We start from the raw sequence: 26,624 nt of genomic DNA, 5'->3' as shown, positions 1-26,624 counted from the left end.
CGGGTGATTCTATTTGGCCCCCTAAGTTTTCTGAGCAAAAAACGTTTAATTGTTGGACATAAAAAAAACGGTTAAAACACCAGCCAATCAGCTCCACGTGATTTTAATTTTGGAAATCTGTTCCAAAGTATTCCCACGCATAATAGAGAGACATGTGATCGTATACAAATAGAAGCAAGGTTTGAAAGGATGATGTTTTAGTGAAACATTATGTCTGTTTGGGCATTGTTGCAGTCAATTTATTTTGTAATTATGTTTCCGGCCCCCTGACCGCTCAAGAAGAAAATTGTCTCATGTCTGAATTTAGTTGATGATGCCTGCAGTAAGCGTTGCCATGATGAATGTGGATCATCCTTGTGTGTGTATGTCTAGTGTCATGCCAGTGTAGAGTATACAGTAGATGATGCCTAAGTCCTTCCAAAAGCTGACTGTCCAGCCTGACACCATATGGAATTACTTTTGATTAATTGCCTGGGTTTTTCGTTTATTTCTGCCTTTTGAAGTTGCCTTGTTGAATATAAGCCTTTGTGGTGATTAGATCCACACTTGAGCCACACACCAAATGAGCAGCTTAGCATGAACAAGAAAGACTCCTTTCTTTGACAGCTGAATGCAATGAAACACCATGGCATCCACTCTCACTAAATCACTCCAGACATTCTATGGATGGCCAGCAGCTTCCTTGATGTGTCGCTGAGGGGGATCATTCCTTTGGAAGGCTTTCCAGGTGAGCTGGAGGTGTAATGACTGTCTTTTAATGAGACTATGTTTGCCTTGAGGATGGATCTAGTCATCTGAGGAACCAGAAAGAAATAGCCAAGAAAGTAGTCCGGATATGTATGTTGATATTGGTAGTTTTGAGTGTTAATGTTGTAGCGGATAGTCAAGGATCCCAGTTTGGGTTTCCTCATAGTTACCATTGACATTTGCTGGTGACAAGTGGGGCTTCCTCATCTGATGCAATGATGGTACTTGAAGAAGCAATCCAATGGGCTCAACATCCACGTGAAGATGTTAGTATCTCTGTCATGTTTTCTTTTTATCACCTCTCATAAAAATAGCAAGGGTCAGAAAATGGATTCAATGCTGTTTAGCCACCTTTAGGGAGTTTGAGGTGTGTCTACTGGCTATTTGACCAGGAAGGAGAGGGATGGAGTGCTGCATCAGATGACCTCACCTCCACAAACACCTGACCTCAAACCAACTGAGATGGTTTGGGATGAGTTGGACCACAGAGTGAAGGAAAAGCAACCAACAAGTGCTCAGCATATGTGGGAACTCATTTAAGACTGTTGGAAAAGCATTCCAGGTGAAGCTGGTTGAGAGAATGCCAAGAGTGTGCAAAGCTGTCATCAAGGCAAAGGGTGGCTACTTTTAAGAATCTCAAATATAAAATATATTTTGATTTGTATAACGCTTTTTGGGTTATTAAATGATTCCATATGTGTTATTTCATAGTTTTGATGTCTCCACTATTATTCTACAATGTAGAAAATAGTAAAAATAAAGAACAACCCTTTTGACTGGTACTGTATATAATGGCTTCACGGGTGACCACCGCAATGTCATCACATCTCCAGATAATGACTTCCCTCACAATGAGATCAGCCTCATAAACCCTAAGAGTGATGGATGATTCTAATCAGATGCTCTATTCATGATTTTTTAATGTCCTTCTACTGAAGGGTTTCAAAATGGCCGCCTGTTTACCTTTTTACCCTTGCTGCTCAGTGAATGGGGAGACTGAGACACAAAGCTGGCTGTTGAGGTTGTTGTTGGAGTGTGTTGGCTTCAGCGGCTTTATATGTCCCAAAGTTCTCGTAGTACTCCACAGATCACCTCTGTTGGTATTCATCCATTACCTGGTGAATATAACATGAAAATGGAGCACAGTTGATGAGGTTGTTTAGAGAGGTGGGGGTGAAAGGAGCACATTGGATATCAAATATCTTCGCTAAGTAAGATATCAAGTTTATATGTGATTTATTCAGACATGTCCATTAAAGCTCATCGTTGTTTGTGCTGTGGACTATAGAGACGAAGCCTCAAGTAGTCCTGCCTTGTCTACTTCAATTCCTTTTGTCTTGTCGTGGGTGGCAGGTAGCCTAGCAGTTAGTGTTGGGCCAGTTATCTTAAGGTTGCTAGTTCGAATCCCCAAGGTGAAAAAGATCTGTCGATGTGCCACATTTCCAATTCACACATGTATATAATACACACTGGTACATGTGTGAAGTAGGACAAATATAAGCACCCACCAAATTACTATATTGTGTAGTCTGACTGGATTTGGGTCTTAATTATATTAGTCCACCTATTGGTTTCTCTGTTTTTCCTCTGTTCTCCTTTTCTGAAGTTAGTGGAGCACCGTATATGGTCATGTAAGGCATCTCTGCTAGCAATGGGTTTTTCTGTCGGCTCAACGCTGGTCTCCTCTCCCCTCTATCCCCCACTGCTCCACGATCCCCCACTTCAGACAGCCCATTTCTCTCTAATTGCTCATTTGGGTGCTTCGACAAAACAATTGGAAATGTATTACCAAAGGTAGGGGATTTAGGTGTGCAGTAATTGAAGTAGGGTCAGGTGGTAAGTGGACCATCCTGCCTCCTCTCACACAAAGCAGTTGGGCTTTGCTCTGGCTGATTATGCTGAGCCTTTTCAAAATGTCTCATTTCAGATCTCATAACAGTGTATGTAGCTAATGGACTTTTAAGCGAATGGGGGGGGGGTTATAGGGTGGAAATATGACAGTCAACGATATCATATCCATGGTATATAGTGGAGGAACTGTTCTACTGGGTTGTTGCTGACACACTGCACAGCTGAGATAGTATGCATTTCTATATTACTCCACAAACCCCTGGAACCATATTGATTTAGTTGGTTATTTAGCCATGAACATACAGGTCTATTTAAAAATGACTGAGCTATTTGCTCTTAGCATTTTAGATTTCTTGGTGTATTGGTTCCATTAGGTCATTCTCCTGTCCAGCTGTTTAATGTTATAAGCCCTTTAGTACTGTATTATCATATCAGTATAGTAAACATAAGATGCACTAACTCATGGTAGTGCATCTAACTTAGAAACACAAATGTATCCCTGCCTTTCTGTCACCTACTGGCAGTAACTATTGTTAGTCCTACAGCTAGAGCCTGAGGCATTGTGGGAACATTAGGGAACGTTAGGGTTCAGGTCCTGAGGTGTTGTGGGAACGTTAGGCTTCAGGGCCTGAGGCGTTGTGGGAACGTTAGGGCCTGACGCATTGTGGGAACATTAGGGAACGTTAGGGTTCAGGGCTTGAGGCGTTGTGGGAACATTAGGGAACGTTAGGGTTCAGGAACCGATGCGTTGTGCGAACATTAGGGTTCAAGGCTTGAAGCGTTGTGGGAACGTTAGGGTTCAGGGCCTGAGGTGTTTAGGGAACGTTAGGGTTCAGGGCTTGAAGCGTTGTGGGAACGTTAGGGTTCAGGGCCCGAGGCGTTGTGGGAACATTAGGGTTCAGGGCCTGAGGCGTTGTGGGAACATTAGGGTTCAGGGCCCGAGGCGTTGTGGGAACATTAGGGTTCAGGGCCTGAGGCGTTGTGGGAACATTAGGGTTCAGGGCCTGAGGCGTTGTGGGAACATTAGGGTTCAGGGCCCGAGGCGTTGTGGGAACGTTAGGGTTCAGGGCCTGAGGCGTTGTGGGAACGTTAGTGTTCAGGGCCCGAGGCGTTGTGGGAACATTAGGGTTCAGGGCCCGAGGCGTTGTGGGAACATTAGGGTTCAGGGCCTGAGGCGTTGTGGGAACATTAGGGTTCAGGGCCCGATGCGTTGTGGGAACGTTAGGGTTCAGGGCCTGAGGCGTTGTGGGAACGTTAGTGTTCAGGGCCCGAGGCGTTGTGGGAACATTAGGGTTCAGGGCCCGAGGCGTTGTGGGAACATTAGGGTTCAGGGCCTGAGGCGTTGTGGGAACATTAGGGTTCAGGGCCCGAGGCGTTGTGGGAACATTAGGGTTCAGGGCCTGAGGCGTTGTGGGAACATTAGGGTTCAGGGCCCGATGCGTTGTGGGAACGTTAGGGTTCAGGGCCTGAGGCGTTGTGGGAACGTTAGTGTTCAGGGCCCGAGGCGTTGTGGGAACATTAGGGTTCAGGGCCCGAGGCGTTGTGGGAACATTAGGAGTTCAGGGCCTGAGGCATTGTGGGAACATTAGTGTTCAGGGCCCGAGGCGTTGTGGGAACGTTAGGGTTCAGGGCCTGAGGCGTTGTGGGAACGTTAGTGTTCAGGGCCCGAGGCGTTGTGGGAACGTTAGGGTTCAGGGCCCGAGGCGTTGTGGGAACATTAGGGTTCAGGGCCTGAGGCGTTGTGGGAACATTAGGGTTCAGGGCCCGATGCGTTGTGGGAACATTAGGGAACGTTAGGGTTCAGGGCCTGAGGCGTTGTGGGAACGTTAGTGTTCAGGGCCCGAGGCGTTGTGGGAACATTAGGGTTCAGGGCCCGAGGCGTTGTGGGAACATTAGGGTTCAGGGCCTGAGGCGTTGTGGGAACGTTAGGGTTCAGGGCCCGAGGCGTTGTGGGAACATTAGGGTTCAGGGCCTGAGGCGTTGTGGGAACATTAGGGTTCAGGGCCCGAGGCGTTGTGGGAACGTTAGGGCCTGAGGCCACTGATTTCTTCTCTGGTGTGAAGCGGGCCAGTACCCCAGATGGCCTGCCCTGTAATGAGGGTGGGTGAGTGATGGGACCTGCTTCTGGAGAGGGGGGCGTTGCCAGCCAGAGGGATGGAAAGGGGCAGAGCTTCAGGGATATGTCCAGGAAAAAAAGAGTGGGAAATGTGAGTTTTTGTGTTTCACATACTGCACATTGCTAGAACATTCTGTTGAGTTTGTTAGATTTGGGTTATGGTGATTGTGTGTCCCCTTGATGACCTATTCTACCCATATTCTACCCAAGGCTCAGTCGGGTCTTGTCCCTCCACTGAAAGTGTCAAGGCTGCAGAGCTTGTTTCAGCAGGTGTGACAATGCTAATTCGGCTTTCTCTGGGTGACTGTGCTGCCATATCTCAGTGTGTCCAGCCCTGGGTCTAATGCAGAAGGACAGACAGACAGACAGACCGGCCTGCCTCACGGCCATATTTTACTAGAAGACAATACTTTATTAGACAAGCAGAGCATCATAAAACATTTGTAGTGACCAAAGGGTCTTTAAAAACCACTGCCACTTTTTCCCTGTGAAGATAATGATTTTGTTCTTTACTCAGAACACTTCAAGATACTGTATGGTTTGTACTGTACTAGTGCAATATGTAGCCTAAATGAAATGGAAGTAGTTTTGTGTCTTTGTGTGGGCTGGTATATGTGTAACTGCATAGGTTTGTGTTGGTGCATGCATACTGTCACGGTTGTCGAAAGGAGGAGCGGACCAAAGTGCAGCGTGTGTGTCGTTCCACATTTTATTTACACTGTGAAACTATGCAATACATAAATAAACTGAATGACAAAAACAACAAATCATGAAGCAGAGGTGAAACATACACTGAGTCAAAGATAATCTCCCACAAACCCAGGTGGGGGAAAAAAAACTACTTAAGTATGATCTCCAATTAGAGACAACGAGGACCAGCTGCCTCTTATTGGAGATCATCCCAAACAAAACCAACATAGAAATACAAAACTAGAACATGAACATAGAAATACAAAACATAGAAAAACACCCCCATCACACCCTGACCTACTCTACCATAGAAAATATCTTACTATGGTCAGGACGTGACACATACATGTTTTTGGAACGCAAGAATTGTATGTGTGCATTTTTCTGTCTGTCTGGGAGTCTGTCTCTCCGTCCATGACAATATTGAGAGATGGTCATGGTCATTTTGGTTGTGGTTTTTCCTCAGCTCTGCTGGTTGGTTTGATTGCCAGGGTCAAAGGCCATCTCTAAATCGAGCTGAGCACACAGGATAATTCCAGTCCCCACATTTTAATTAGGCTAAGCTACTGTTGATTCATCTGATAGTTGCATTATTAAAGGTGATTCACTTGTTCCAACTTCAGCAGAGGTTGTTTTTTGAAAGCCTTTGACGATGCCCTTTGGGACTATTTATCATATTTCTTTTATTTAACTAGGCAAGTCAGTTAAGAACAAATTGTTATTTAGAATGACGGCCGACCAAAAGGAAAAAGGCGGGGACGGGGGCTGGGATTAAAAATATAGGACAAAACACACATCACGACAAGAGAGACAACACAACACTACATAAAGAGAGACCTAAGACAACAACATAGCATGGCAGCAACACATGACAACACAGCATGGTAACAATACCACATGACAACAACATGGTGGCAACGCAACAGCACAAAGGCAAGAAGGTAGAGACAACAATACATCACGCGAAGCAGCCACAACTGTCAGTAAGAGTGTCCATGATTGAGTCCTGACTAAAGGATATTGTGTGTGTGTATTGTGGTTAATCACTTAAAATGTTTGTCATCCGGTTTGGTCATCTGCCCTGTTCTGTGGTGGTACTTGAGGTCAGTCTTTGAGGTCAGCAAGGCATTTGATGATGACTTCTGTCGTGATGTGACTATCATTAATGTGATGACTGCTATTTATCGAATAATTACCTACCACGTTTAATTATCAATCGATTGAATTAATCATGTAACAGTTAACTCATTAGGAATTTGGGGCACTATGGGAAAAGTTGTTTAATGAGTTACTGTCTCCCGACTTAAACTAAAGATATACAGATCTCTTACATCAATAACAGTCAATTATTAATTATTACCTCATCAGTCTCATTCTGAACGTCGCGTAATTGTTGGATATCTGCACGAACCCTAACCTAAGTGATGAATCAGCGATACGCAAATTGGCTTAATTATTTATTTACAAACTAACTAAATCATCACATAGAATATGTAAACACACAGCATAGGTTATTGATTCCATACATAATACAATGAAAACAGGTCCCTAGTGGACTAACAAAAGCATGACCATTTGGTTATGCAATGGAAAGGGAGGGGTATGTAAGGAGAGGGAGAGACAAAGAGAGTCAACTTATCGTACATACATTTGGAAACTACGCTCACCGTAACCAGAATACTTAGCACCATAACAACCGCTCATTCGGATTAGAAATGCAATATATATTTACTGGTAGATGTCTTTCTCTGTTGTCTCTCAGTTGAAACTACTCTATCCGTCTATGAAAGGAAGTGGTTCGATGTAAGTCTCTGGTTGTCTACCAGAGGTCACAATGTCCTTCTTAGTTGTAGGCTTCTTCTGTCTTGGGGTGTTCGTTATAAAAGCTATCTGTCAGCCATGTGCCGAGCTGATCTGGCACCTTTAATCCTCACCATGGAGAGAGAATCATGACACTTCATTCACATGATCGGTATGGTTCTAAAATATGTTGTGTTTTCTCTCTCTCTCTCTCAAAGTAAAATCCAATAAGATGGACAAACCAGAGAAAGAGGAGAAGATGGACAACTTCGAGAAGTTGGACCAATTTAAGATGCTCGATAAGCTAGACAAAGTGGAGAAGAAGAATACTTCTGCGAAGACTGAAGCGTCTGTGAAGGTGGATTACGCAGACCCACTGGACAAAGTGGAGAAGAAGGATACGACTGCGAAGACTGAAGCGTCTGTGAAGGTGGAGTACGCAGACCCACTGGACGAAGGGGAGAAGATAGATAAAATAGACAAGGCAGAGAAAACAGAAAAGCTGGAGCCAACAGATAAGGCAGAAAACACAAATGAAGAAAAAACAGAGAAGATGGATAAAATGGACAAGAAGACTGACAAGGTAGAGAAGATGGACAAGGTGCAAAAGACTGACAAAGAAGAAAGAACGGAGAAAATGGATCAGGACGAGAAGACTGACAAGGTAGAGAAGATGGATAAGGTGGAAACACCTGAGAAGACAGAACAGAAAGAACAGAGTATTGAAAAAGTGGAGAAGACCCCAGAAAAACAGGAGACATCGGTGAAGTCGAACACATTTGACAAGATAGGAACACAGTCTGACAAGGAGAAGACAGCCCATGGTGGAAAGGTAACAGTAACAGCTGAGAAAGAAACAGACAGAGCAGAGAAGCCCACAGACAAAGTGGAGGAGGAGAAGACAGAGAAAACAGACAAGGTGGGGGAGGAGGAGGAGAAGAAGACAGAAAAAACAGACAAGGTGGGGGAGGAGGAGAAGAAGAAGACAGAGAAAACAGACAAGGTGGAGGAGGAGGAGAAGAAGACAGAGAAAACAGACAAGGTGGAGGAGGAGGAGAAGAAGACAGAGAAAACAGACAAGGTGGAGGAGAAGAAGACAGAGAAAACAGACAAGCTGGAAGAGAAGAAGACAGAGAAAACAGACAAGGTGGAAGAGGATAAGAAGACAGAGAAAACAGACAAGCTGGAAGAGAAGAAGACAGATAAAACAGACAAGGTGGAAGAGGAGAAGAAGACAGATAAAACAGACAAGGCGAAGGATGAGAAATACGAGAAAAAAGAGCTTAAAAGTCCTGAGAGGAAAACGGACAAGATAGCAGAGACAGCTGATAAGGCCAAAAAACCTGCAAGTAAACCTTCAACCAATGGGAGCGGTGCTGCACCAAGCCGGGACCTACCAAGTCCAGACAAAAAGACCAAGGTAGGCCAGAGTCAAGGTTTAAAGAGGAACATTATCAAATCTTACAACATTCATGCTGCTAACGCTGCTGCCGCTTCTTCTTTATTATCCGTATAGTAGTGGGATAAGACTTACAGTAGTCCATGGAACTCACTTTCATTTAAGTAATATCAGTCATAACATTATTATCAGAACAATGAAAAGATTTGGTCCTTGTTGTTTTAGTGCAGATTTTAACTCAATTTTAACTTCTTCATTGAGTGTTTGTTTTTGTCAGGCACACAGTTCCATTTGTTGGTATTCTGTTGATTATGGTTAGGGCTGCTGCTGTTATCCTGTTTCTGTTATCCTGCTGCTGTTATTCTGCTGCTGTTATCCTGTTTCTGTTATCCTGCTGCTGTTATTCTGCTGCTGTTATCCTGCTGCTGTTATCCTGCTGCTGTTATCCTGTTTCTGTTGTCCTGCTGCTGTTATCCTGCTATTGTTATTCTGCTGCTGTTACCCTTCTGCTTCTGTTATCCTGTTTCTGTTATCCTGTTTCTGTTATCCTGCTGCTGTTATTCTGCTGCTGTTAACCTGCTGCTGTTATCGTGTTTCTGTTATCCTGCTGCTGTTATTCTGCTGCTGTTATCCTGTTTCTGTTATCCTGCTGCTGTTATCCTGCTGTTGTTAACCTGCTGCTGTAAACCTGTTATCCTGTTATCCTGCTGCTGTTATCCTGCTGCTGTTATCCTGTTTCTGTTATCCTGCTGCTGTTATTCTGCTGCTGTTATCCTGTTTCTGTTATCCTGCTGCTGTTATTCTGCTGCTGTTATCCTGTTTCTGTTATCCTGCTGCTGTTATTCTGCTGCTGTTATCCTGTTTCTGTTATCCTGCTGCTGTTATTCTGCTGCTGTTATCCTGTTTCTGTTATCCTGCTGCTGTTATTCTGCTGCTGTTATCCTGTTTCTGTTATCCTGCTTCTGTTATCCTGTTTCTGTTATCCTGTTTCTGTTATCCTGTTTCTGTTATCCTGTTTCTGTTATCCTGTTTCTGTTATCCTGCTGCTGTTATTCTGCTGCTGTTATCCTGTTTCTGTTGTCCTGCTGCTGTTATCCTGCTATTGTTATTCTGCTGCTGTTATCCTGCTGTTGTTAACCTGCTGCTGTAAACCTGTTATCCTGTTATCCTGCTGCTGTTATCCTGCTGCTGTTATCCTGTTAATGTTATCCTGTTATCCTGCTGCTGTTATCCTGCTGCTGTTATCCTGCTGCTGTTATCCTGTTAATGTTATCCTGTTATCCTGCTGCTGTTATCCTGCTGCTGTAAACCTGTTATCCTGTTATCCTGTTTATGTTATGCTGCTGCTGTTATCCTGCTGCTGTTATCCTGCTGCTGTTATCCTGCTGCTGTTATCCTGCTGTTGTTAACCTGCTGCTGTAAACCTGTTATCCTGTTATCCTGTTTATGTTATGCTGCTGCTGTTATCCTGCTGCTGTTATCCTGCTGCTGTTATCCTGCTTATGTTGCTTTCTCCTGCTGTTATCCTGCTGCTGTTATCCTGCTGCTGTTATCCTGCTGCTGTTATCCTGTTAATGTTATCCTGTTATCCTGCTGCTGTTATCCTGCTGTTGTTAACCTGCTGCTGTAAACCTGTTATCCTGTTATCCTGTTTATGTTATGCTGCTGCTGTTATCCTGCTGCTGTTATCCTGCTGCTGTTATCCTGCTTATGTTGCTTTCTCCTGCTGTTATCCTGCTGCTATGATCATGTGTTTTTTTGTTGTTTTCTTTCTCGCTTTCTTTTGTTCTTTCTTTTGCTCTCCATTTGTCTGGTGTGCCGTTCATCGCGCAGCCTGTTGGGGGGGCAACCAAACCGAGCGCTGCTAAGCCACGGCCGAGCTCAGCAGCATCCGTCAGTGCTGCTGCCCCCAAACGCCCCACCCCTTCCTCCACCTCAGCCAAACTCAGCAAAAAAACACCCATGCCCAAGGTTCCCACCCCCACCACTGCCCACAAGCGGCCCTTGTCCGCAGCCAGCCGCCCCGCATCCGCAGCCACCACCTCCACCACTGCGCCCCGTGAGGTCAAGCCTAAGGTGAGTGCCCCTGCCCTGCTTTAGGAACAGCCGCAGTCCCCTCCACCTCAGATTTCAGCACCTCCATACCTTACAACTGTGTGGTGTCGGTCTGTCAAGGCAAAACTACTACCTACTTCTACTCTCCTAGCCTGTCTTTCAATCTCCTACTCATCATCTTGTTGATCAGAAGAATGGGCATGTTCAGGTCTGTTTAGCAGAAGTGTTAGCTTAGTTAGCTACTATGTTAATTTTTACAGGAGCTGTAAATTAGACACTGTCTGACTTCTGTGGTGCTCAGAGCATAATCTGCCTGTAAGGTATCTACCTTTTTAAACTTGGCTCCCAGTAAGCCCCGTAGGCTCCCAGTAAGTCCCGAGTGCTGAGTGGCCGTCCACAGGATTACTCAGAGCAGGGTTCATAGAGGGGAGGGGGCCAGAGGTGAAGGGTCAGAGGAGAGGCCACAAGGGCAGCCTGCATTCATCACTCCTTCCCTGGCATTTACTAGAGAGACCCAGGGACAACCATCAGTTATTCAAGGCTTCCCTCACCACACCTAAGTCTCTCAACTTCAACCGTTAGTGTAGCAGATATACATTACAATGTACATGATGTACAGCCACTTCTCTAAACCGCTGGTGTAACGTATTTGCCTTTAACTACAGTACCAATCAAAAGTTTGGACACACCTACTCATTCCAGGGTGTTTCCTTATTTTTACTATTTTCTTCATTGTAGATTAATAGTGAAGACATCAAATCTGTGAAATAACACATATGGAATCATGTAGAAACCAAAAAAGTGGTAAACAAATCAAAATATATTTTACATTCTTGAAAGTAGCCACCCTTTGCCTTGACACTCTTGGCATTCTCTCCACCAGCTTCATGAGGTAGTTACCTGGAATGCATTTCAATTAACAGGTGTCTTGTTAATTTGTGGAATTTATTTCCTTCTTAATGCGTTTGAGCCAATCAGTTGTGTTGTGACAAGGTAGGGGTGGTATACAGAAGAAAGCCCTATTTGGTGAAAGACCAAGTCCATATTATGTTAAGAACAGCTCAAATAAGAAAAGAGAAATGACAGTCCATCATTACTTTAAGACATGAAGGTCAGTCAACCTGGAAAATTTAAAGAACTTTGAAAGTTTCTTCAAGTACAGTCGCAAAAACCATCAAGCGCTATGATGAAACTGACTCTCACGAGGACCACCACAGGAAAGGAAGACCCAGAGTTACCTCTGCTGCAGAGGATAAGTTCATTAGAGTTACCAGCCTCAGAAATTGCAGCCCAAATAAATGCTTCACAGAGTTCAAGTAACAGACACATCTCAACATCAACTGTTCAGAGGAGACTGCGTGAATCAGGCCTTCATGGTCGAATTGCTGCAAAGAAACCACTACTAAAGGACACCAATAAGAAGAAGAGACTTGCTTGGGCCAAGAAACACAAGCAATGGACATTAGATCAGTGGAAATCTGTCCTTTGGTCTGATGAGTCCAAATTTGAGATATTTGGTTCCAACCGTCGTGTCTTTGTGTGATGCAGAGTAGGTGAACGGATTATCTCCACGTGTGGTTCCCACAATGAAGCATGGAGGAGGACGTATGATGTGTGGCGGTGCTTTGCTGGTGACACTGTCAGTGATTTATTTATAATTCAAGGCACACTTATCCAGCATGGCTACCACAGACTTCTGCAGCGATACGCCATCCCATCTGGTTTGCGCTTAGTGGGACAATCATTTGTTTTTCAACACCTTCAGGCTGTGTAAAAGCTATTTGACCAAGAAGAAGAGTGATGGAGTGCTACATCAGATGACCTTGCCTCCACAATCACCCGACCTCAACCCAATGGAGTGGTTTGGGATGAGTTGGACTGAGTGAAGGAAAAGCAGCATATGTGGGAACTCCTTCAAGACTGTTGGAAAAGCATTCCAGGTGAAGCTGGTTGAGAGAATGCCAAGAGTGTGCAAAACTGTCATCAAGGCAAAGGGTGGCTACTTTGAAGAATCTAAAATATATTTTGATTTGTTTACAACGTTTTTGGTTACTGCATGATTTCATATGTGTTATTTCATAGTTTTGATGTCTTCACTATTATTCTACAATGTAGAAAATAGTCAAAAATAAATGAAGACCCTTGAATGAGTAGGTGTGTCCAAACGTTTGACTGCTACTGTATGTATTACACTGCTGTTTATTGTAGTACGGTAATGAAGTCTAGGGCAAGAGGTCTGGCAGCTCGAAGGATCGACACACATGAATGACAGAGGAATGAATGAGGAGGCTGTGGGGAAAACAAGGCCGGTTTCCATGTAAAGCCTCCCTCGGGCGGTGTGTCCACATGTGGGGAAATCAGACAGGCATTGGCCTTCTTTTAATATCCCTGGTTCCCAGTGCAATCCTTACATCAGCGCCAAGGCAACACACATCCTATTGTGAAACCAGAGACCTGCACACCTGCCTCTCCTGTGTATTGAGGATTCCGTCGCATGCCATTCGATTCCTTCCACTTCCGATGCAACACATTCCAGATGCTTCCGTGACAAGATTGTCTGGACAGGAATAGGACATAAATAAGCACTTCATTCCTAAAATCTTGATAATATGAATCTGACCTGTGCTCTCAGAGGTGATAGATGGTGTTGAGCAGGGCCATCTGTTACCGTAGACCGTATATAGTTAAAGGAGTGTCCAATCTTCTCGGCAGGGGGCCAGTGTGGGCCAAAGCACACCTGATTTAGTTTGACTTTTGATTAGTTGAATGAATCACGTGTGTTACTGCTTGGTTGGAGCGAAGGTCTGGACAAACACCAGCCCTCTCTGGATGATAGTGCCCGCTACTGCTGTATATGATGGCCCATAGTTGTAACTAAGTATGAACTAGGACTTCCACACATGCTCCAGACAGTAATTATCTGCCATTGTCCTCTAGTGGTGGCCTGTTTAACTACGTACAGGGACATTATCACAACTTTTTTGGCTAAACAACATCCCAGGGGCATGAGGGGTGAGGCAATTTAGCGTGCCCACTGTTGTGAAAATACCCTATAGAGCAGTGCATTATGGAAATGCTTCAAAAAACACCATGGGACCTGGCCCTTGTTCTGCTCTGCTCTGATTGCAGAGGACAGATGGCAATAAGAATGATATCATGAATAATCCTACAAGCTGCAATTACATTATAAGCATTTTGTTTATGTTTTTGTTGTACATCGAATATTTATGGTAAGTGTTTTTTATGAATGTAACATTATGCAACAAGGAGGTTCTTTCCCACAGCTTAAGTTTTTTAGAGTGCTACGTTACACATTCAACCTTTTATTTGTATTGAATTCTAGTACTCCATTATTTGTGACTAAAGAGTGGAGCTCCTTCCTTCCTTCCTTCCTTCCTTCCTTCCTTCCTTCCTTCCTTCCTTCCTTCCTTCCTTCCTTCCTTCCTTCCTTCCTTCCTTCCTTCCTTCCTTCCTTCCTTCCTTCCTTCCTTCCTTCCTTCCTTCCTTCCTTCCTTCCTTCCTTCCTTCCTCTCTGTTTACCACACATTCCCTGTCTCTCTCTCCCTCCAGACCACAGAGAGACGTCCTCTAGTACCAAAGGCGGCCACCAGCTCCACAGCTCCACCTGCTGCCCCAAAAAACGGCTCTGCTACCACGGCAACCGGTAAACCAGCCATGGCGCCCCGCACCGCCACAAGCGCACCCGCAACCAGACGCCCTCTGGGTGAGTCTCTATGCCACACACTTACACATCTTTGAACACGCATACACACACACGCATACACACACCCGCGCACACACACACACACACACACACACACTGCCACCAATTATTTTGGTGACTCAAAGTGTTTGATGTCGAGCCAGCAGGGTACCAAACTGTTTCTGCATTCCACAACCTGACTTCACTGCTTTGCCAAACAAACTTTGGCAAGACAACAACAAGCAGGAACAGGCTGAGCTCTGATCATGAACGATCTCTTCTGTTTTGCCTCTCAGCATCAAAGACTGACAGCAAGCCAGGAGAGGATATCAAGCCCAGCACTCTGAAGTCAACAACAGGTACAGAAACACTCCTCTCTTCCTCTCTCTCTCTCCTCCTTTTAAAGGCAGCACTAGGTCCCTCAGCCAGACAGCCACGGTATTGTAACTCCAGCTAGGGGATTAGAGGCGGCTGTTGCACAGAGGGGGACAGAAATGAAGAGTGACACAGTGGTCACGCAGGAACACATAGATGACGCATGCAGGCCGTGACAAAGAGGTGGTGAAGTCTCAGAGAAAAAAAGAAAAATGTATTTCTAAAAGCCGAAGAGAGTAAAAACCTCGACACAGCACTCTGGGGATTACTTTCCCCTGCTGGCACTACATCTCAACACTCTGGGGATTACTTTCCCCTGCTGGCACTACATCTCAACACTCTGGGGATTACTTTCCCCTGCTGACACTACATCACAACACTCTGAGGATTACTTTCCCCTGCTGGCACTACATCTCAACACTCTGGGGATTACTTTCCCCTGCTGGCACTACATCTCAACACTCTGGGGATTACTTTCCCCTGCTGGCACTACATCTCAACACTCTGGGGATTACTTTCCCCTGCTGACACTGGCACTACATCAACACTCTGGGGATTACGTTCCCCTGCTGGCACTACATCACAACACTCTGGGGATTACTTTCCCCTGCTGACACTGGCACTACATCTCAACACTCTGGGGATTACTTTCCCCTGCTGGCACTACATCTCAACACTCTGGGGATTACTTTCCCCTGCTGGCACTACATCAACACTCTGGGGATTACTTTCCCCTGCTGACACTACATCTCAACACTCTGGGGATTACTTTCCCCTGCTGACACTACATCTCAACACTCTGGGGATTACTTTCCCCTGCTGGCACTACATCTCAACACTCTGGGGATTACTTTCCCCTGCTGGCACTACATCTCAACACTCTGGGGATTACTTTCCCCTGCTGACACTGTCACTACATCTCAACGTTGCATAACAAGCAACGTAGGCAGAAGCCGTTTTCCATACGCGTAAAGAGGGATGATTTTTTGTTTTTACCGAGCATGTCTTTCTGCTCAGAAATAAGACTCTTTCAGGGAGGATGTAAGGTTTAATTCTCGGCAGGCAGGGTACATGTAGTTCATCATGCGATAACAGTCAGATATGAAGCGGGATAATACATGTAGCAGTGCATCCTGTCTGATTCATACTGGGGTTTATGGTGGTCCTGTCTGGTTTATACTGGGGTTTATGGTGGTCCTGCCTGGTTTATACTGGGGTTTATGGTGGTCCTGTCTGGTTTATACTGGGGTTTATAGTGGTCCTGTCTGATTTATACTGGGGTTTATAGTGGTCCTGTCTGATTCATACTGGGGTTTATGGTGGTCCTGCCTGGTTTATACTGGGGTTTATGGTGGTCCTGTCTGGTTTATACTGGGGTTTATAGTGGTCCTGTCTGATTTATACTGGGGTTTATAGTGGTCCTGTCTGATTCATACTGGGGTTTATGGTGGTCCTGCCTGGTTTATACTGGGGTTTATGGTGGTCCTGTCTGGTTTATACTGGGGTTTATGGTGGTCCTGTCTGATTTATACTGGGGTTTATGGTGGTCCTGTCTGATTTATACTGGGGTTTATGGTGGTCCTGTCTGATTTATACTGGGGTTTGTGGTGGTCCTGTCTGATTTATACTGGGGTTTATGGTGGTCCTTTCTGATTTATACTGGGGTTTATGGTGGTCCTGTCTGATTTACACTGGGGTTTATGGTGGTCCTGTCTGATTTATACTGGGGTTTATAGTGGTCCTGTCTGATTTATACTGGGGTTTATGGTGGTCCTGTCTGGTTTATACTGGGGTTTATGGTGGTCCTGTCTGGTTTATACTGGGGTTTATGGTGGTCCTGTCTGATTTATACTGGGGTTTATGGTGGTCCTGTCTGATTTATACTGGGGTTTGTGGTGGTCCTGTCTGATTTATACTGGGGTTTATGGTGGTCCTGTCTGATTTATACTCTGAGCTGATTTACAGTGCCCACTGTAATTATTGGACTGACAGTGACAACTTTTTTGTTGTTTTCAAATGATACAATGACTATGAGGTTAAAGGGCAGACGGTCAGCTTTCATTTGAGAGTATTTTCATCCATGTCAGGTGAGCCGTTTCGAAATTACAGCACTTTGTACATTGTACCCCCATTTTACGGGACCAAAAGTATTGGGTCAAATTCACTTATGTGTATTAAAGTAGTCAAAAGTTTAGTATTTGGTCCTATATTCCTAGTACACAATGATCAAATCAAGCTTGCTACTCTACAGACTTGTTGGATGCATTTGCTGTTAGTTTTGGTTGTGTTTCAGATTATTTTGTGCCCAATAGAAATTAATGGTAAATAATGTATTGTGTCATTTTGGAGTCACTTTCATTGTAAATAAGAATAGAATATGTTTCTAAACACATTAATGTGGATTCTACCATGATTTCAGATAGTCCTGGATGAATTGTGAATAATGATGAGTGAGAAAGTTAGACGCACCAATATCATACCCCCCCAAAATGCTAACCTCCCCAGTTATTGTAATGGTGAGAGGTTAGCTTGTCTTGGGGGTATTATATGTGTGTGTCTGTAACTGTAAAAAGTGCTGAAGTACAGAGCCAAAACAACAAACGTGTCGCTGTTCCAATAATTACGGAGGACACTGTATGTCATTTATCTGAGTTTACTTCTTACTGCTTCATTACCTGTTTTATTATTGTCCTCCTCCTCTTCTCCCTCTTCCTCTTTCACCTCCTCTCCCTCCTCCTCTTCCTCCTCCTGCTCCTCCTCTTCCTCCGCATCTCCCTCTTCCTCCTCCTCCTCTGCCTCTCCCTCCTCCTCTTCCTCCTCCTCCTCCTCTTCCTCCTGCTCCTCCTCTTCCTCCGCCTCTCCCTCTTCCTCTTCCTCCTCCTCCTCTGCCTCTCCCTCCTCCTCTTCCTCCTCCTCCTCCTCTTCCTCCTGCTCCTCCTCCTCCGCCTCCTCCTCCTCCCCTCCCTCCTCCTCCTCTGCCTCTCCCTCCTCCTCTTCCTCCTCCTCCTCCTCTTCCTCCTGCTCCTCCTCCTCCGCCTCCTCCCCTCCCTCCTCCTCCTCCTCCTCCTCTAGCTGACTCCACCCGGCCCCGGACCAGCACCACCCGCAGCTCCATAGCTAGCACCACCAATGCCACCCCCCGTGTCCGCCCCACCACCACCAAACCAGCCACCGCCCCCTCCTCCACAGTACCAGAGAAGAAGCCCCCGGGGCCCCGCGTCCCCCATCCCACCTCTAACACCACCTGGGGCAGTGTCAGCGCCTCGGGGACCACCTCCCGCCCAAGCACAGCCCCCGCACCTGACATCCGCAACGTACGCTCCAAGATCGGCTCCACGGACAACATGAAGTACCAGCCCGGAGGGGGGAAGGTAGGGAGTCGTGCATCAGTGATGGGGGGGGGGGATACCATGTTGATGAGCCAGGTTGGGTTTTATACATTAGGTATTCTGTTTCACAGAGGGCCTTGCTTTACAGACACTGTTGTTCTAATATTCTGTATGGTTCTGCATGTTGAGTCTCAGTGTTGACCATCTAATGGCTTTACCTCCTACAGCCAGGTTATGTTCAGTAGATGATGCCCCAGTTAACACGCTATTTTCCCATAGTACCCTGCTCCTAACGCCACATCCCGCATCAGAGCTTTCCCAGTTAACAACCCCCTCCTGCTGGTTTCTTCTCCCAGCTAGTAACTGGTTCCAGCTTGTCTTCTATTTTAATTCAAAATGGTTCCCAGTTAACCTCAGTTAACTGTGACTTCCTCCATAAATCTCCATTTGATTCCATTGACCATCTTGCATCCATCCTGACATCTCACCCCATTCTCTGAATCTAACCTCTGTACAACTTCACCTCTCACTTCCTTTTTCCTGTCTGTCCCCTTATACTATAGCTTTCACTTCTACTGTCAAGTGTCAACATGATGGAATAACCAAGTCCAATGTTGGAATAACCAATAACCAACATTGAAAGAAATATGGTCCCACATGTTGAGCGATGGACCCCAAACTGCATGTGCCCAGAAACACAGGCATGCATGTTCTCTGAAATAAACGCAGCCCTGCTGTTTTGGATACATCCTCAAAATAGAGGAGGTAGTCCTGCAGCCCCCTCTCCTCCCTCTCCTCCCTCCCTCCCTCCCTCCCTCCCTCCCTCCCTCCCTCCCTCCCTCCACCCCTCCGTTGGTTTTCCTGTGTGTACTATTGACCCAAGGTGGGCCTTGTCTCCCCAGGTCTCTGGCAGGAGCGACGCCCTGGGCCAAGGCTCCTCCTCCAAAGAGACCAGCCAGGCCAAAGTGAGTTCACCCCCATCTCTCACCCCCATCTCTCTTACCCTCTGTTTACTACCCTCTGTTTACTACCCTCTGTTTACTACTCTCTGTTTACTACCCTCTGTTTACTACCCTCTGTTTACTACCCTCTGTTTACTACTCTCTCTTACCCTCTGTTTACTACCCTCTGTTTACGACCCTCTGTTTACTACCGTCTCTCTTACTCTGTTTACGTCTCTCTTACTCTGTTTACGACCCTCTGTTTACGACCCTCTGTTTACGACCCTCTGTATACTACCCTCTGTTTACTACCCTCTGTTTACTACCCTCTGTATACTACCCTCTGTATACTACCCTCTGTTTACTACCCTCTGTTTACTACCCTCTGTATACTACCCTCTGTATACTACCCTCTGTATACTACCCTCTGTTTACTACCCTCTGTTTACTACCCTCTGTTTACTACTCTCTCTCTTACTCTGTTTACTACCCTCTGTTTACTACCCTCTGTTTACTACCCTCTGTTTAATACCCTCTGTTTACTACCCTCTGTTTAATACCCTCTGTTTACTACCCTCTGTTTACTACTCTCTGTTTACTACCCTCTGTTTACTACCCTCTGTTTACTACCCTCTCTCTTTATTTGTCTCTATCCTATTGTCATTGTCTTCTAAAGTGTCTGTTCATATCTCCTCCATTCTTCCCCAAGCTGTTCATATCTCCTCCATTCTTCCCCAAGCTGTTCATATCTCCTCCATTCTTCCCCAAGCTGTTCATATCTCCTCCATTCTTCCCCAAGCTGTTCATATCGCCTCCATTCTTCCCCAAGCTGTTCATATCGCCTCCATTCTTCCCCAAGCTGTTCATATCTCCTCCATTCTTCCCCAAGCTGTTCATATCGCCTCCATTCTTCCCCAAGCTGTTCATATCTCCTCCATTCTTCCCCAAGCTGTTCATATCTCCTCCATTCTTCCCCAAGCTGTTCATATCTCCTCCATTCTTCCCCAAGCTGTTCATATCTCCTCCATTCTTCCCCAAGCTGTTCATATCTCCTCCATTCTTCCCCAAGCTGTTCATATCTCCTCCATTCTTCCCCAAGCTGTTCATATCTCCTCCATTCTTCCCCAAGCTGTTCATATCTCCTCCATTCTTCCCCAAGCTGTTCATATCTCCTCCATTCTTCCCCAAGCTGTTCATATCTCCTCCATTCTTCCCCAAGCTGTTCATATCTCCTCCATTCTTCCCCAAGCTGTTCATATCTCCTCCATTCTTCCCCAAGCTGTTCATATCTCCTCCATTCTTCCCCAAGCTGTTCATATCTCCTCCATTCTTCCCCAAGCTGTTCATATCTCCTCCATTCTTCCCCAAGCTGTTCATATCTCCTCCATTCTTCCCCAAGCTGTTCATATCTCCTCCATTCTTCCCCAAGCTGTTCATATCGCCTCCATTCTTCCCCAAGCTGTTCATATCTCCTCCATTCTTCCCCAAGCTGTTCATATCTCCTCCATTCTTCCCCAAGCTGTTCATATCTCCTCCATTCTTCCCCAAGCTGTTCATATCTCCTCCATTCTTCCCCAAGCTGTTCATATCTCCTCCATTCTTCCCCAAGCTGTTCATATCTCCGCCCTCTGTTTGTTATTGAAAACATTGCGGTTTTACAGTTTTTTTGTTGTTGCCACATTTCATTCTTCACACACATAAACACATGCACTCCCTCATTCTCTTATTGTCACTCATTCACTGCATGGACTGACGGACTGCTGTCTAAAAGTAGATGAACAAGTGACTGACCGACCGACTGACACTGTTCCTGAGTTTTCCATTGTGAGAATGAAGCCTGAAAAGAGAGTCTGATTCACTGTCAAATGACTCACTGGTGTGACCTCACAGTGGACTACGCACCAATGTGTTTACAGCCAGACAGCTCTCACAGTGGACTACACACCAGTGTGTTTACAGCCAGACAGCTCTCACAGTGGACTACACACCAATGTGTTTACAGCCAGACAGCTCTCACAGTGGACTACACACCAGTGTGTTTACAGCCAGACAGCTCTCACAGTGGACTACACACCAGTGTGTTTACAGCCAGACAGCTCTCACAGTGGACTACACACCAGTGTGTTTACAGCCAGACAGCTCTCACAGTGGACTACACACCAGTGTGTTTACAGCCAGACAGCTCTCACAGTGGACTACACACCAGTGTGTTTACAGCCAGACAGCTCTCACAGTGGACTTCACACCAGTGTGTTTACAGCCAGACAGCTCTCACAGTGGACTACACACCAGTGTGTTTACAGCCAGACAGCTCTCACAGTGGACTTCACACCAGTGTGTTTACAGCCAGACAGCTCTCACAGTGGACTTCACACCAGTGTGTTTACAGCCAGACAGCTCTCACAGTGGACTTCACACCAGTGTGTTTACAGCCAGACAGCGCTCATCTTTCTGGAGTTTCTATTATCAACGTGAGATTTCGTGGCAGCGAACCACAGCAAAGAAACAAGTGTTTAAAATACAACCATTCTGATTCATGTTGTATTTTAGTGAGTGATTATTGAGATATGGATGAATGGTAAATGGGATACCAGATCGGATGGCGTACCCTTGGAGGGGAGAAACGCATCCCTGGTAGACTCCTCACAGGACTTCATACAGTAACGCAAGGCTCAAACCAGAGCCAGAGAGCCGGGAGTCCATATTGACAATGTTGCTTGACAGCAATGCAAATATATATCCTGAATGATGGTTTTAACATGAGCCTGCCATAGTGTTAAATGCCCTGAGACAGGGTCGTTACTGAGGGCTGTTCTAAGTCATTAAGTCATTATGTGTTTCTGAGTTCTGCTCAGTCACACTACTAAATCTCCCAAATTCCCACAATGATACCCACCAGACTCCTATGGCTGTCAAGGATCTGAGCTTAAACCTCTTACTGCTTAGTGTGTGTTTTTGTTTAACTATCTTTGTGGGTACCAGAATTCCTCACTAGAATAGTAAAACAAGGAACATTTGGACAAGTGGGGACATTTTTCCAGCCCCCACGAGGCAAAAAAAGCTATTTTAGGCTTAGGGGTTAGGTTTAGTTACAATTAAGGTTAGGGTTAGAATTAAGGTTAGGATTAGGATTTACGGCTAGGGTTAGGGTCAGGTGTAGTTTTAGGGTTAGGGTCAGGTGTAGTTTTAGGGTTAGGGTCAGGTGTAGTTTTAGGGTTAGGGTTAGGTGTAGTTTTAGGGTTAGGGTTAGGGTTAGGTGTAGTTTTAGGGTCAGGTGTAGTGTTAGGGTTAGGGTTAGGGTCAGGTGTAGTTTTAGGGTTAGGGTCAGGTGTAGTGTTAGGGTTAGGGTCAGGGTCAGGTGTAGTTTTAGGGTTAGGGTTAGGTGTAGTTTTAGGGTCAGGTGTAGTTTTAGGGTCAGGTGTAGTTTGTAGTTTTAGGGTTAGGGTCAGGTGTAGTTTTAGGGTCAGGTGTAGTTTGTAGTTTTAGAGTTAGGGTTAGGTGTAGTTTTAGGGTCAGGTGTAGTTTTAGGGCTAGGGTTAGGGTCAGGTGTAGTTTTAGGGTCAGGTGTAGTTTGTAGTTTTAGGGTTAGGGTCAGGTGTAGTTTTAGGGTTAGGTGTAGTTTGTAGTTTTAGAGTTAGGGTCAGGTGTAGTTTTAGGGTCAGGGTCAGGGTCAGGTGTAGTTTTAGGGTCAGGTGTAGTTTGTAGTTTTAGGGTTAGGGTCAGGTGTAGTTTTAGGGTCAGGGTCAGGTGTAGTTTTTAGGGTCAGGTGTAGTTTTAGGGTTAGGTGTAGTTTTAGGGTTAGGGTCAGGTGTAGTTTTAGGGTTAGGGTCAGGTGTAGTTTTAGGGTTAGGGTCAGGTGTAGTTTTCGGGTTTGGGGTTCAGTGGGGACATTTTGCCAGTCCCCACGAGAAAAAATGCTATATTCGGCTTAGGGGTTAGGTTTAGGGTTAGAATCAAGGTTGGGTTTAGGGTTAGGTTTAGGGTTACGGTTAGAATCAAGGTTGGGTTTAGGGTTAGGTTTAGGGTTACGGTTAGAATCAAGGTTGGGTTTAGGGTTAGGTTTAGGGTTACGGTTAGAATCAAGGTTAGGTTTAGGGTTACGGTTAGAATCAAGGTTAGGTTTAGGGTTACGGTTAGAATCAAGGTTAGGTTTAGGGTTACGGTTAGAATCAAGGTTAGGGCTAGGAGATACGGTAAGGTATAGTTTTAGGTTTAGGGTTACAATTAAGGTTAGGGTTAGATTTAGGGTTACGGGTTAGGGAAAATAGGATTTTGGATGGGAATCAATTATTTGGTCCCCATAAGGATAGGTCTGTGTGTGTGTGTGTGTGTGTGTGTGTGTGTGTGTGTGTGTGTGTGTGTGTGTGTGTGTGTGTGTGTGTGTGTGTGTGTGTGTGTGTGTGTGTGTGTGTGTGTGTGTGTGTGTGTGTGTGTGTGTGTGTGTGTGTGTTTTTCCTTTGCTTCACTGTCAGCACAAGGGTGGGTGCAGTGATTTCTAACAAAAATGTCTAGTGAACAGTATGAAGTTTTGTCATGTTCCTGTCTAAATCTAAGTAGTGGGTTCGTAGTACTAATTTCATATTGTCACACTGTGATTATCGGTCTATGTGCTAGCAAGTATGAATGTCTCAATATGGCTGGATATCATCAGAGTGACTATTAAACAAACAGTGACTTACGCCATCCACTTAAGACCATTAAAAGATCAAATCAAATCAAATTGTATTTGTCACATACGCCGAATACAGCAGGTGAAGACAATCATTTCGCTACACCCGCAATAACATCTGCTAATCACGTGTATGTGACCAATAAAATATGATTTGACCTTACTGTGAAACGCTTACTTACAAGCCCTTAACCAACAATGCGGTACATAGCAATATGCATAGCAATATACATAGCAATATACATAGCAATATACATAGCAATATACATAGCAATATCACCACAGTTCCTGTAATTAGCACTCGTAACAACACAAGTAGGTTATCAACAATATACAATACATAACAGGAGGAACCATCACTATCATAATACAATCCCATTTAAAGATGGGCCTGTTTCAATACTGCGGCAATTGAGCATTCTCAAAGGGCAGGTGTGGATGTGGGACCCGCATGTGTGACTTAACAGACCTCTCTGTGTGTGGCCTCTAGATGTTTTCTGCACACTTCTCTTCCTTCCTCGTCACAGCACTATCCCTCTAACCCTAACCCCCACGGTGACCCTACTCTTCCTCTCTGCCTGCTCTGCTGTGTTTGTAGGTTCAGATAGTCTCCAAAAAGCTGGACTTCAGCCACGTCACCTCACGCTTGGGTTCCAAGGACAATATCAAGCATGTTCCTGGTGGAGGGAAGGTTAGTACCGGATTGCAGCTTAGCTTCAATGGCCCCCAACCACCCACACGACCGACCGCATGTCATGACCAATAAATACCTCGAGGGGTTTTATTTATTAGTCTGCTGAATCCTCCACTGGAACAGGTCTGAGACAGGCTGAACTAGACTGGTACAAAAAAGAATAACTCCCGCCCGTTTATTGTAGACTTTTCGGTTGGAGACCTTTTTCAAGAACCTGACTCAAATGATCTGAGTCACTGTCCTACAATTGACAATTATTTTCAGGATTCTGTTCTAGTCTACGAAATGCTACGGTGCTGCCCCCTTTTGGCACTGGCACGTCATTGCCTGAACGCATTCCTCTGAAACATGACCCGCCTAACCACGCCCCTTAACATCCGCCAGCTTAACCTAGAAGCAAGCCGTACCAATGTGTCGGAGGAAACACCGTTCAACTGGCGACTGGGGTCAGCCTGCAGGCACCCGGCCCGCCACAAGGAGTCACTAGAACGCGATGAGCCAAGTAAAGCCCCACCGGCCAAACCGTCCCCTAACCCGAACAACGCTGAGCCAATTGTGCGCCGTCCTATGGGACTCCCAGCCACGGCCGGTTGTGGCACAGCCCGGGAATGAACCCGGGTCTGTAGTAACGCCTTTAGCACTACGATGCAGTGCCTTAGACTGCTGCTCCACGCCGGAGGCCCAGAGACACGTCACTCAATCACAGTTGTTTTCTTTCTGTTGTTTTTGGGCCTTGGCGACAAGAGGCTGTTGTGTGATATTTTTTTTCAGCCAGCATGGTAGCTCTAGCTAGCCCTCCTCCGTAGTGCCTGCTACTGCCCTTGGCTTTGACTTCCCCTGTCTCTGTCTCTCTAACTCACTCAACACCAAACACCACCCTTACCTGTCTGACCTCTGATCTGCACAGACGCTCAACTCTGATTGGCTCTCCATGCATATTTCCTCCTTTGATTGGTTGTGCTCTTATTGCTACTGTATGCGCTGGAGACATTGGTAGAAGGGGCAGTACTTTTCCCAAGAACAGATGGCTGATGATCAAGCTAAATAGATTCAACTGCATGGCGAAGAAGATGGCTGCCATGGCTCTTTGACCGATTTTCATGAAGGACCTCTTCAGTGTGTGTAACTGGGTCTGTTGTATGGTTTGCAGGTTCAGATACTCAACAAAAAGGTGGACTTAAGCAAAGTGACATCAAAGTGTGGTTCCAAGGCCAACATCAAACACAAGCCTGGTAAGGTCCTCTTGGGTAGACCTGTTGAGTTGTCATCCTGTATGTACACAGTAATTCATGTATCTCTATGTGTTTGATTGACCACAGCACCTTACTGTCATTATATTCTCAACTCTATACAAGTATTGATAGATGAAATCCAAAAGTAATCAAGGAACATTCAAACATGACTACCAAAGATGATTCTAAAGATTAAACAAAACATCCATAATCACTAACTGATATATTCCTCAGACCTATGCAGTGACTGTGTGTGTCCTGTAGGGGGCGGCGATGTGAAGATCGAGTCCCAGAAAGTGAACTTCAAGGATAAGGCTAAGTCCAAAGTGGGTTCAATGGACAACCTGTGTCACGAGCCCGGCGGTGGCAACATTGAGGTGAGGTCACCAGACAAAGGAGCCTCATACTGAGTAACTTTGTACTCCTACTTACATACACATTACAGTTTAGTCTCGTACGTCTGAGATGTTCAGCCTAGTTTACTCTCGTACGTCTGAGGTGTTCAGCCTGGTTTAGTCTCGTACGTCTGAGGTGTTCAGCCTGGTTTAGTCTCGTACGTCTGAGGTGTTCAGCCTGGTTTAGTCTCGTACGTCTGAGGTGTTCAGCCTGGTTTAGTCTCGTACGTCTGAGGTGTTCAGCCTGGTTTAGTCTCGTACGTCTGAGGTGTTCAGCCTGGTTTAGTCTCGTACGTCTGAGATGTTCAGCCTGGTTTAGTCTCGTACGTCTGAGGTGTTCAGCCTGGTTTAGTCTCGTACGTCTGAGATGTTCAGCCTGGTTTAGTCTCGTACGTCTGAGGTGTTCAGCCTGGTTTACTCTCGTACGTCTGAGGTGTTCAGCCTGGTTTACTCTCGTACGTCTGAGGTGTTCAGCCTGGTTTAGTCTCGTACGTCTGAGGTGTTCAGCCTGGTTTACTCTCGTACGTCTGAGGTGTTCAGCCTGGTTTACTCTCGTACGTCTGAGGTGTTCAGCCTGGTTTACTCTCGTACGTCTGAGGTGTTCAGCCTAGTTTAGTCTGGTGCGTCT

At 45.6% G+C, this 26,624-nt stretch overlaps 1 protein-coding gene across 11 annotated transcripts in view; it reads left to right on the top strand.

Moving 5' to 3' along the window:
• LOC106579667 (microtubule-associated protein 4) overlaps positions 1-26,624 on the top strand; it is a 135,089-nt gene that overhangs the window by 100,221 nt on the left and 8,244 nt on the right. For 5 of the 11 annotated variants that reach the window (XM_045702769.1, XM_045702773.1, XM_045702768.1 and 2 more), the window contains 9 exons: positions 7,423-8,624; positions 10,437-10,679; positions 14,229-14,382; positions 14,658-14,720; positions 17,809-18,107; positions 18,968-19,030; positions 24,274-24,366; positions 25,520-25,601; positions 25,836-25,978. In XM_045702769.1, coding sequence (XP_045558725.1) covers positions 7,423-8,624; positions 10,437-10,679; positions 14,229-14,382; positions 14,658-14,720; positions 17,809-18,107; positions 18,968-19,030; positions 24,274-24,366; positions 25,520-25,601; positions 25,836-25,978 — 2,342 coding nt within the window. The remainder of the gene's footprint in view (positions 1-7,422; positions 8,625-10,436; positions 10,680-14,228; positions 14,383-14,657; positions 14,721-17,808; positions 18,108-18,967; positions 19,031-24,273; positions 24,367-25,519; positions 25,602-25,835; positions 25,979-26,624) is intronic. The other 6 variants (XM_014159800.2, XM_045702775.1, XM_045702771.1 and 3 more) reach the window with 6 other exon arrangements.

This window comes from Salmo salar, chromosome ssa19, assembly GCF_905237065.1.
Source record: "Salmo salar chromosome ssa19, Ssal_v3.1, whole genome shotgun sequence".
Taxonomy (NCBI): Eukaryota; Metazoa; Chordata; class Actinopteri; order Salmoniformes; family Salmonidae; genus Salmo; species Salmo salar.
The sequence above is the reverse complement of the archived record's forward strand: the minus strand, read 5'-3'. Positions and strand labels throughout refer to the sequence as shown.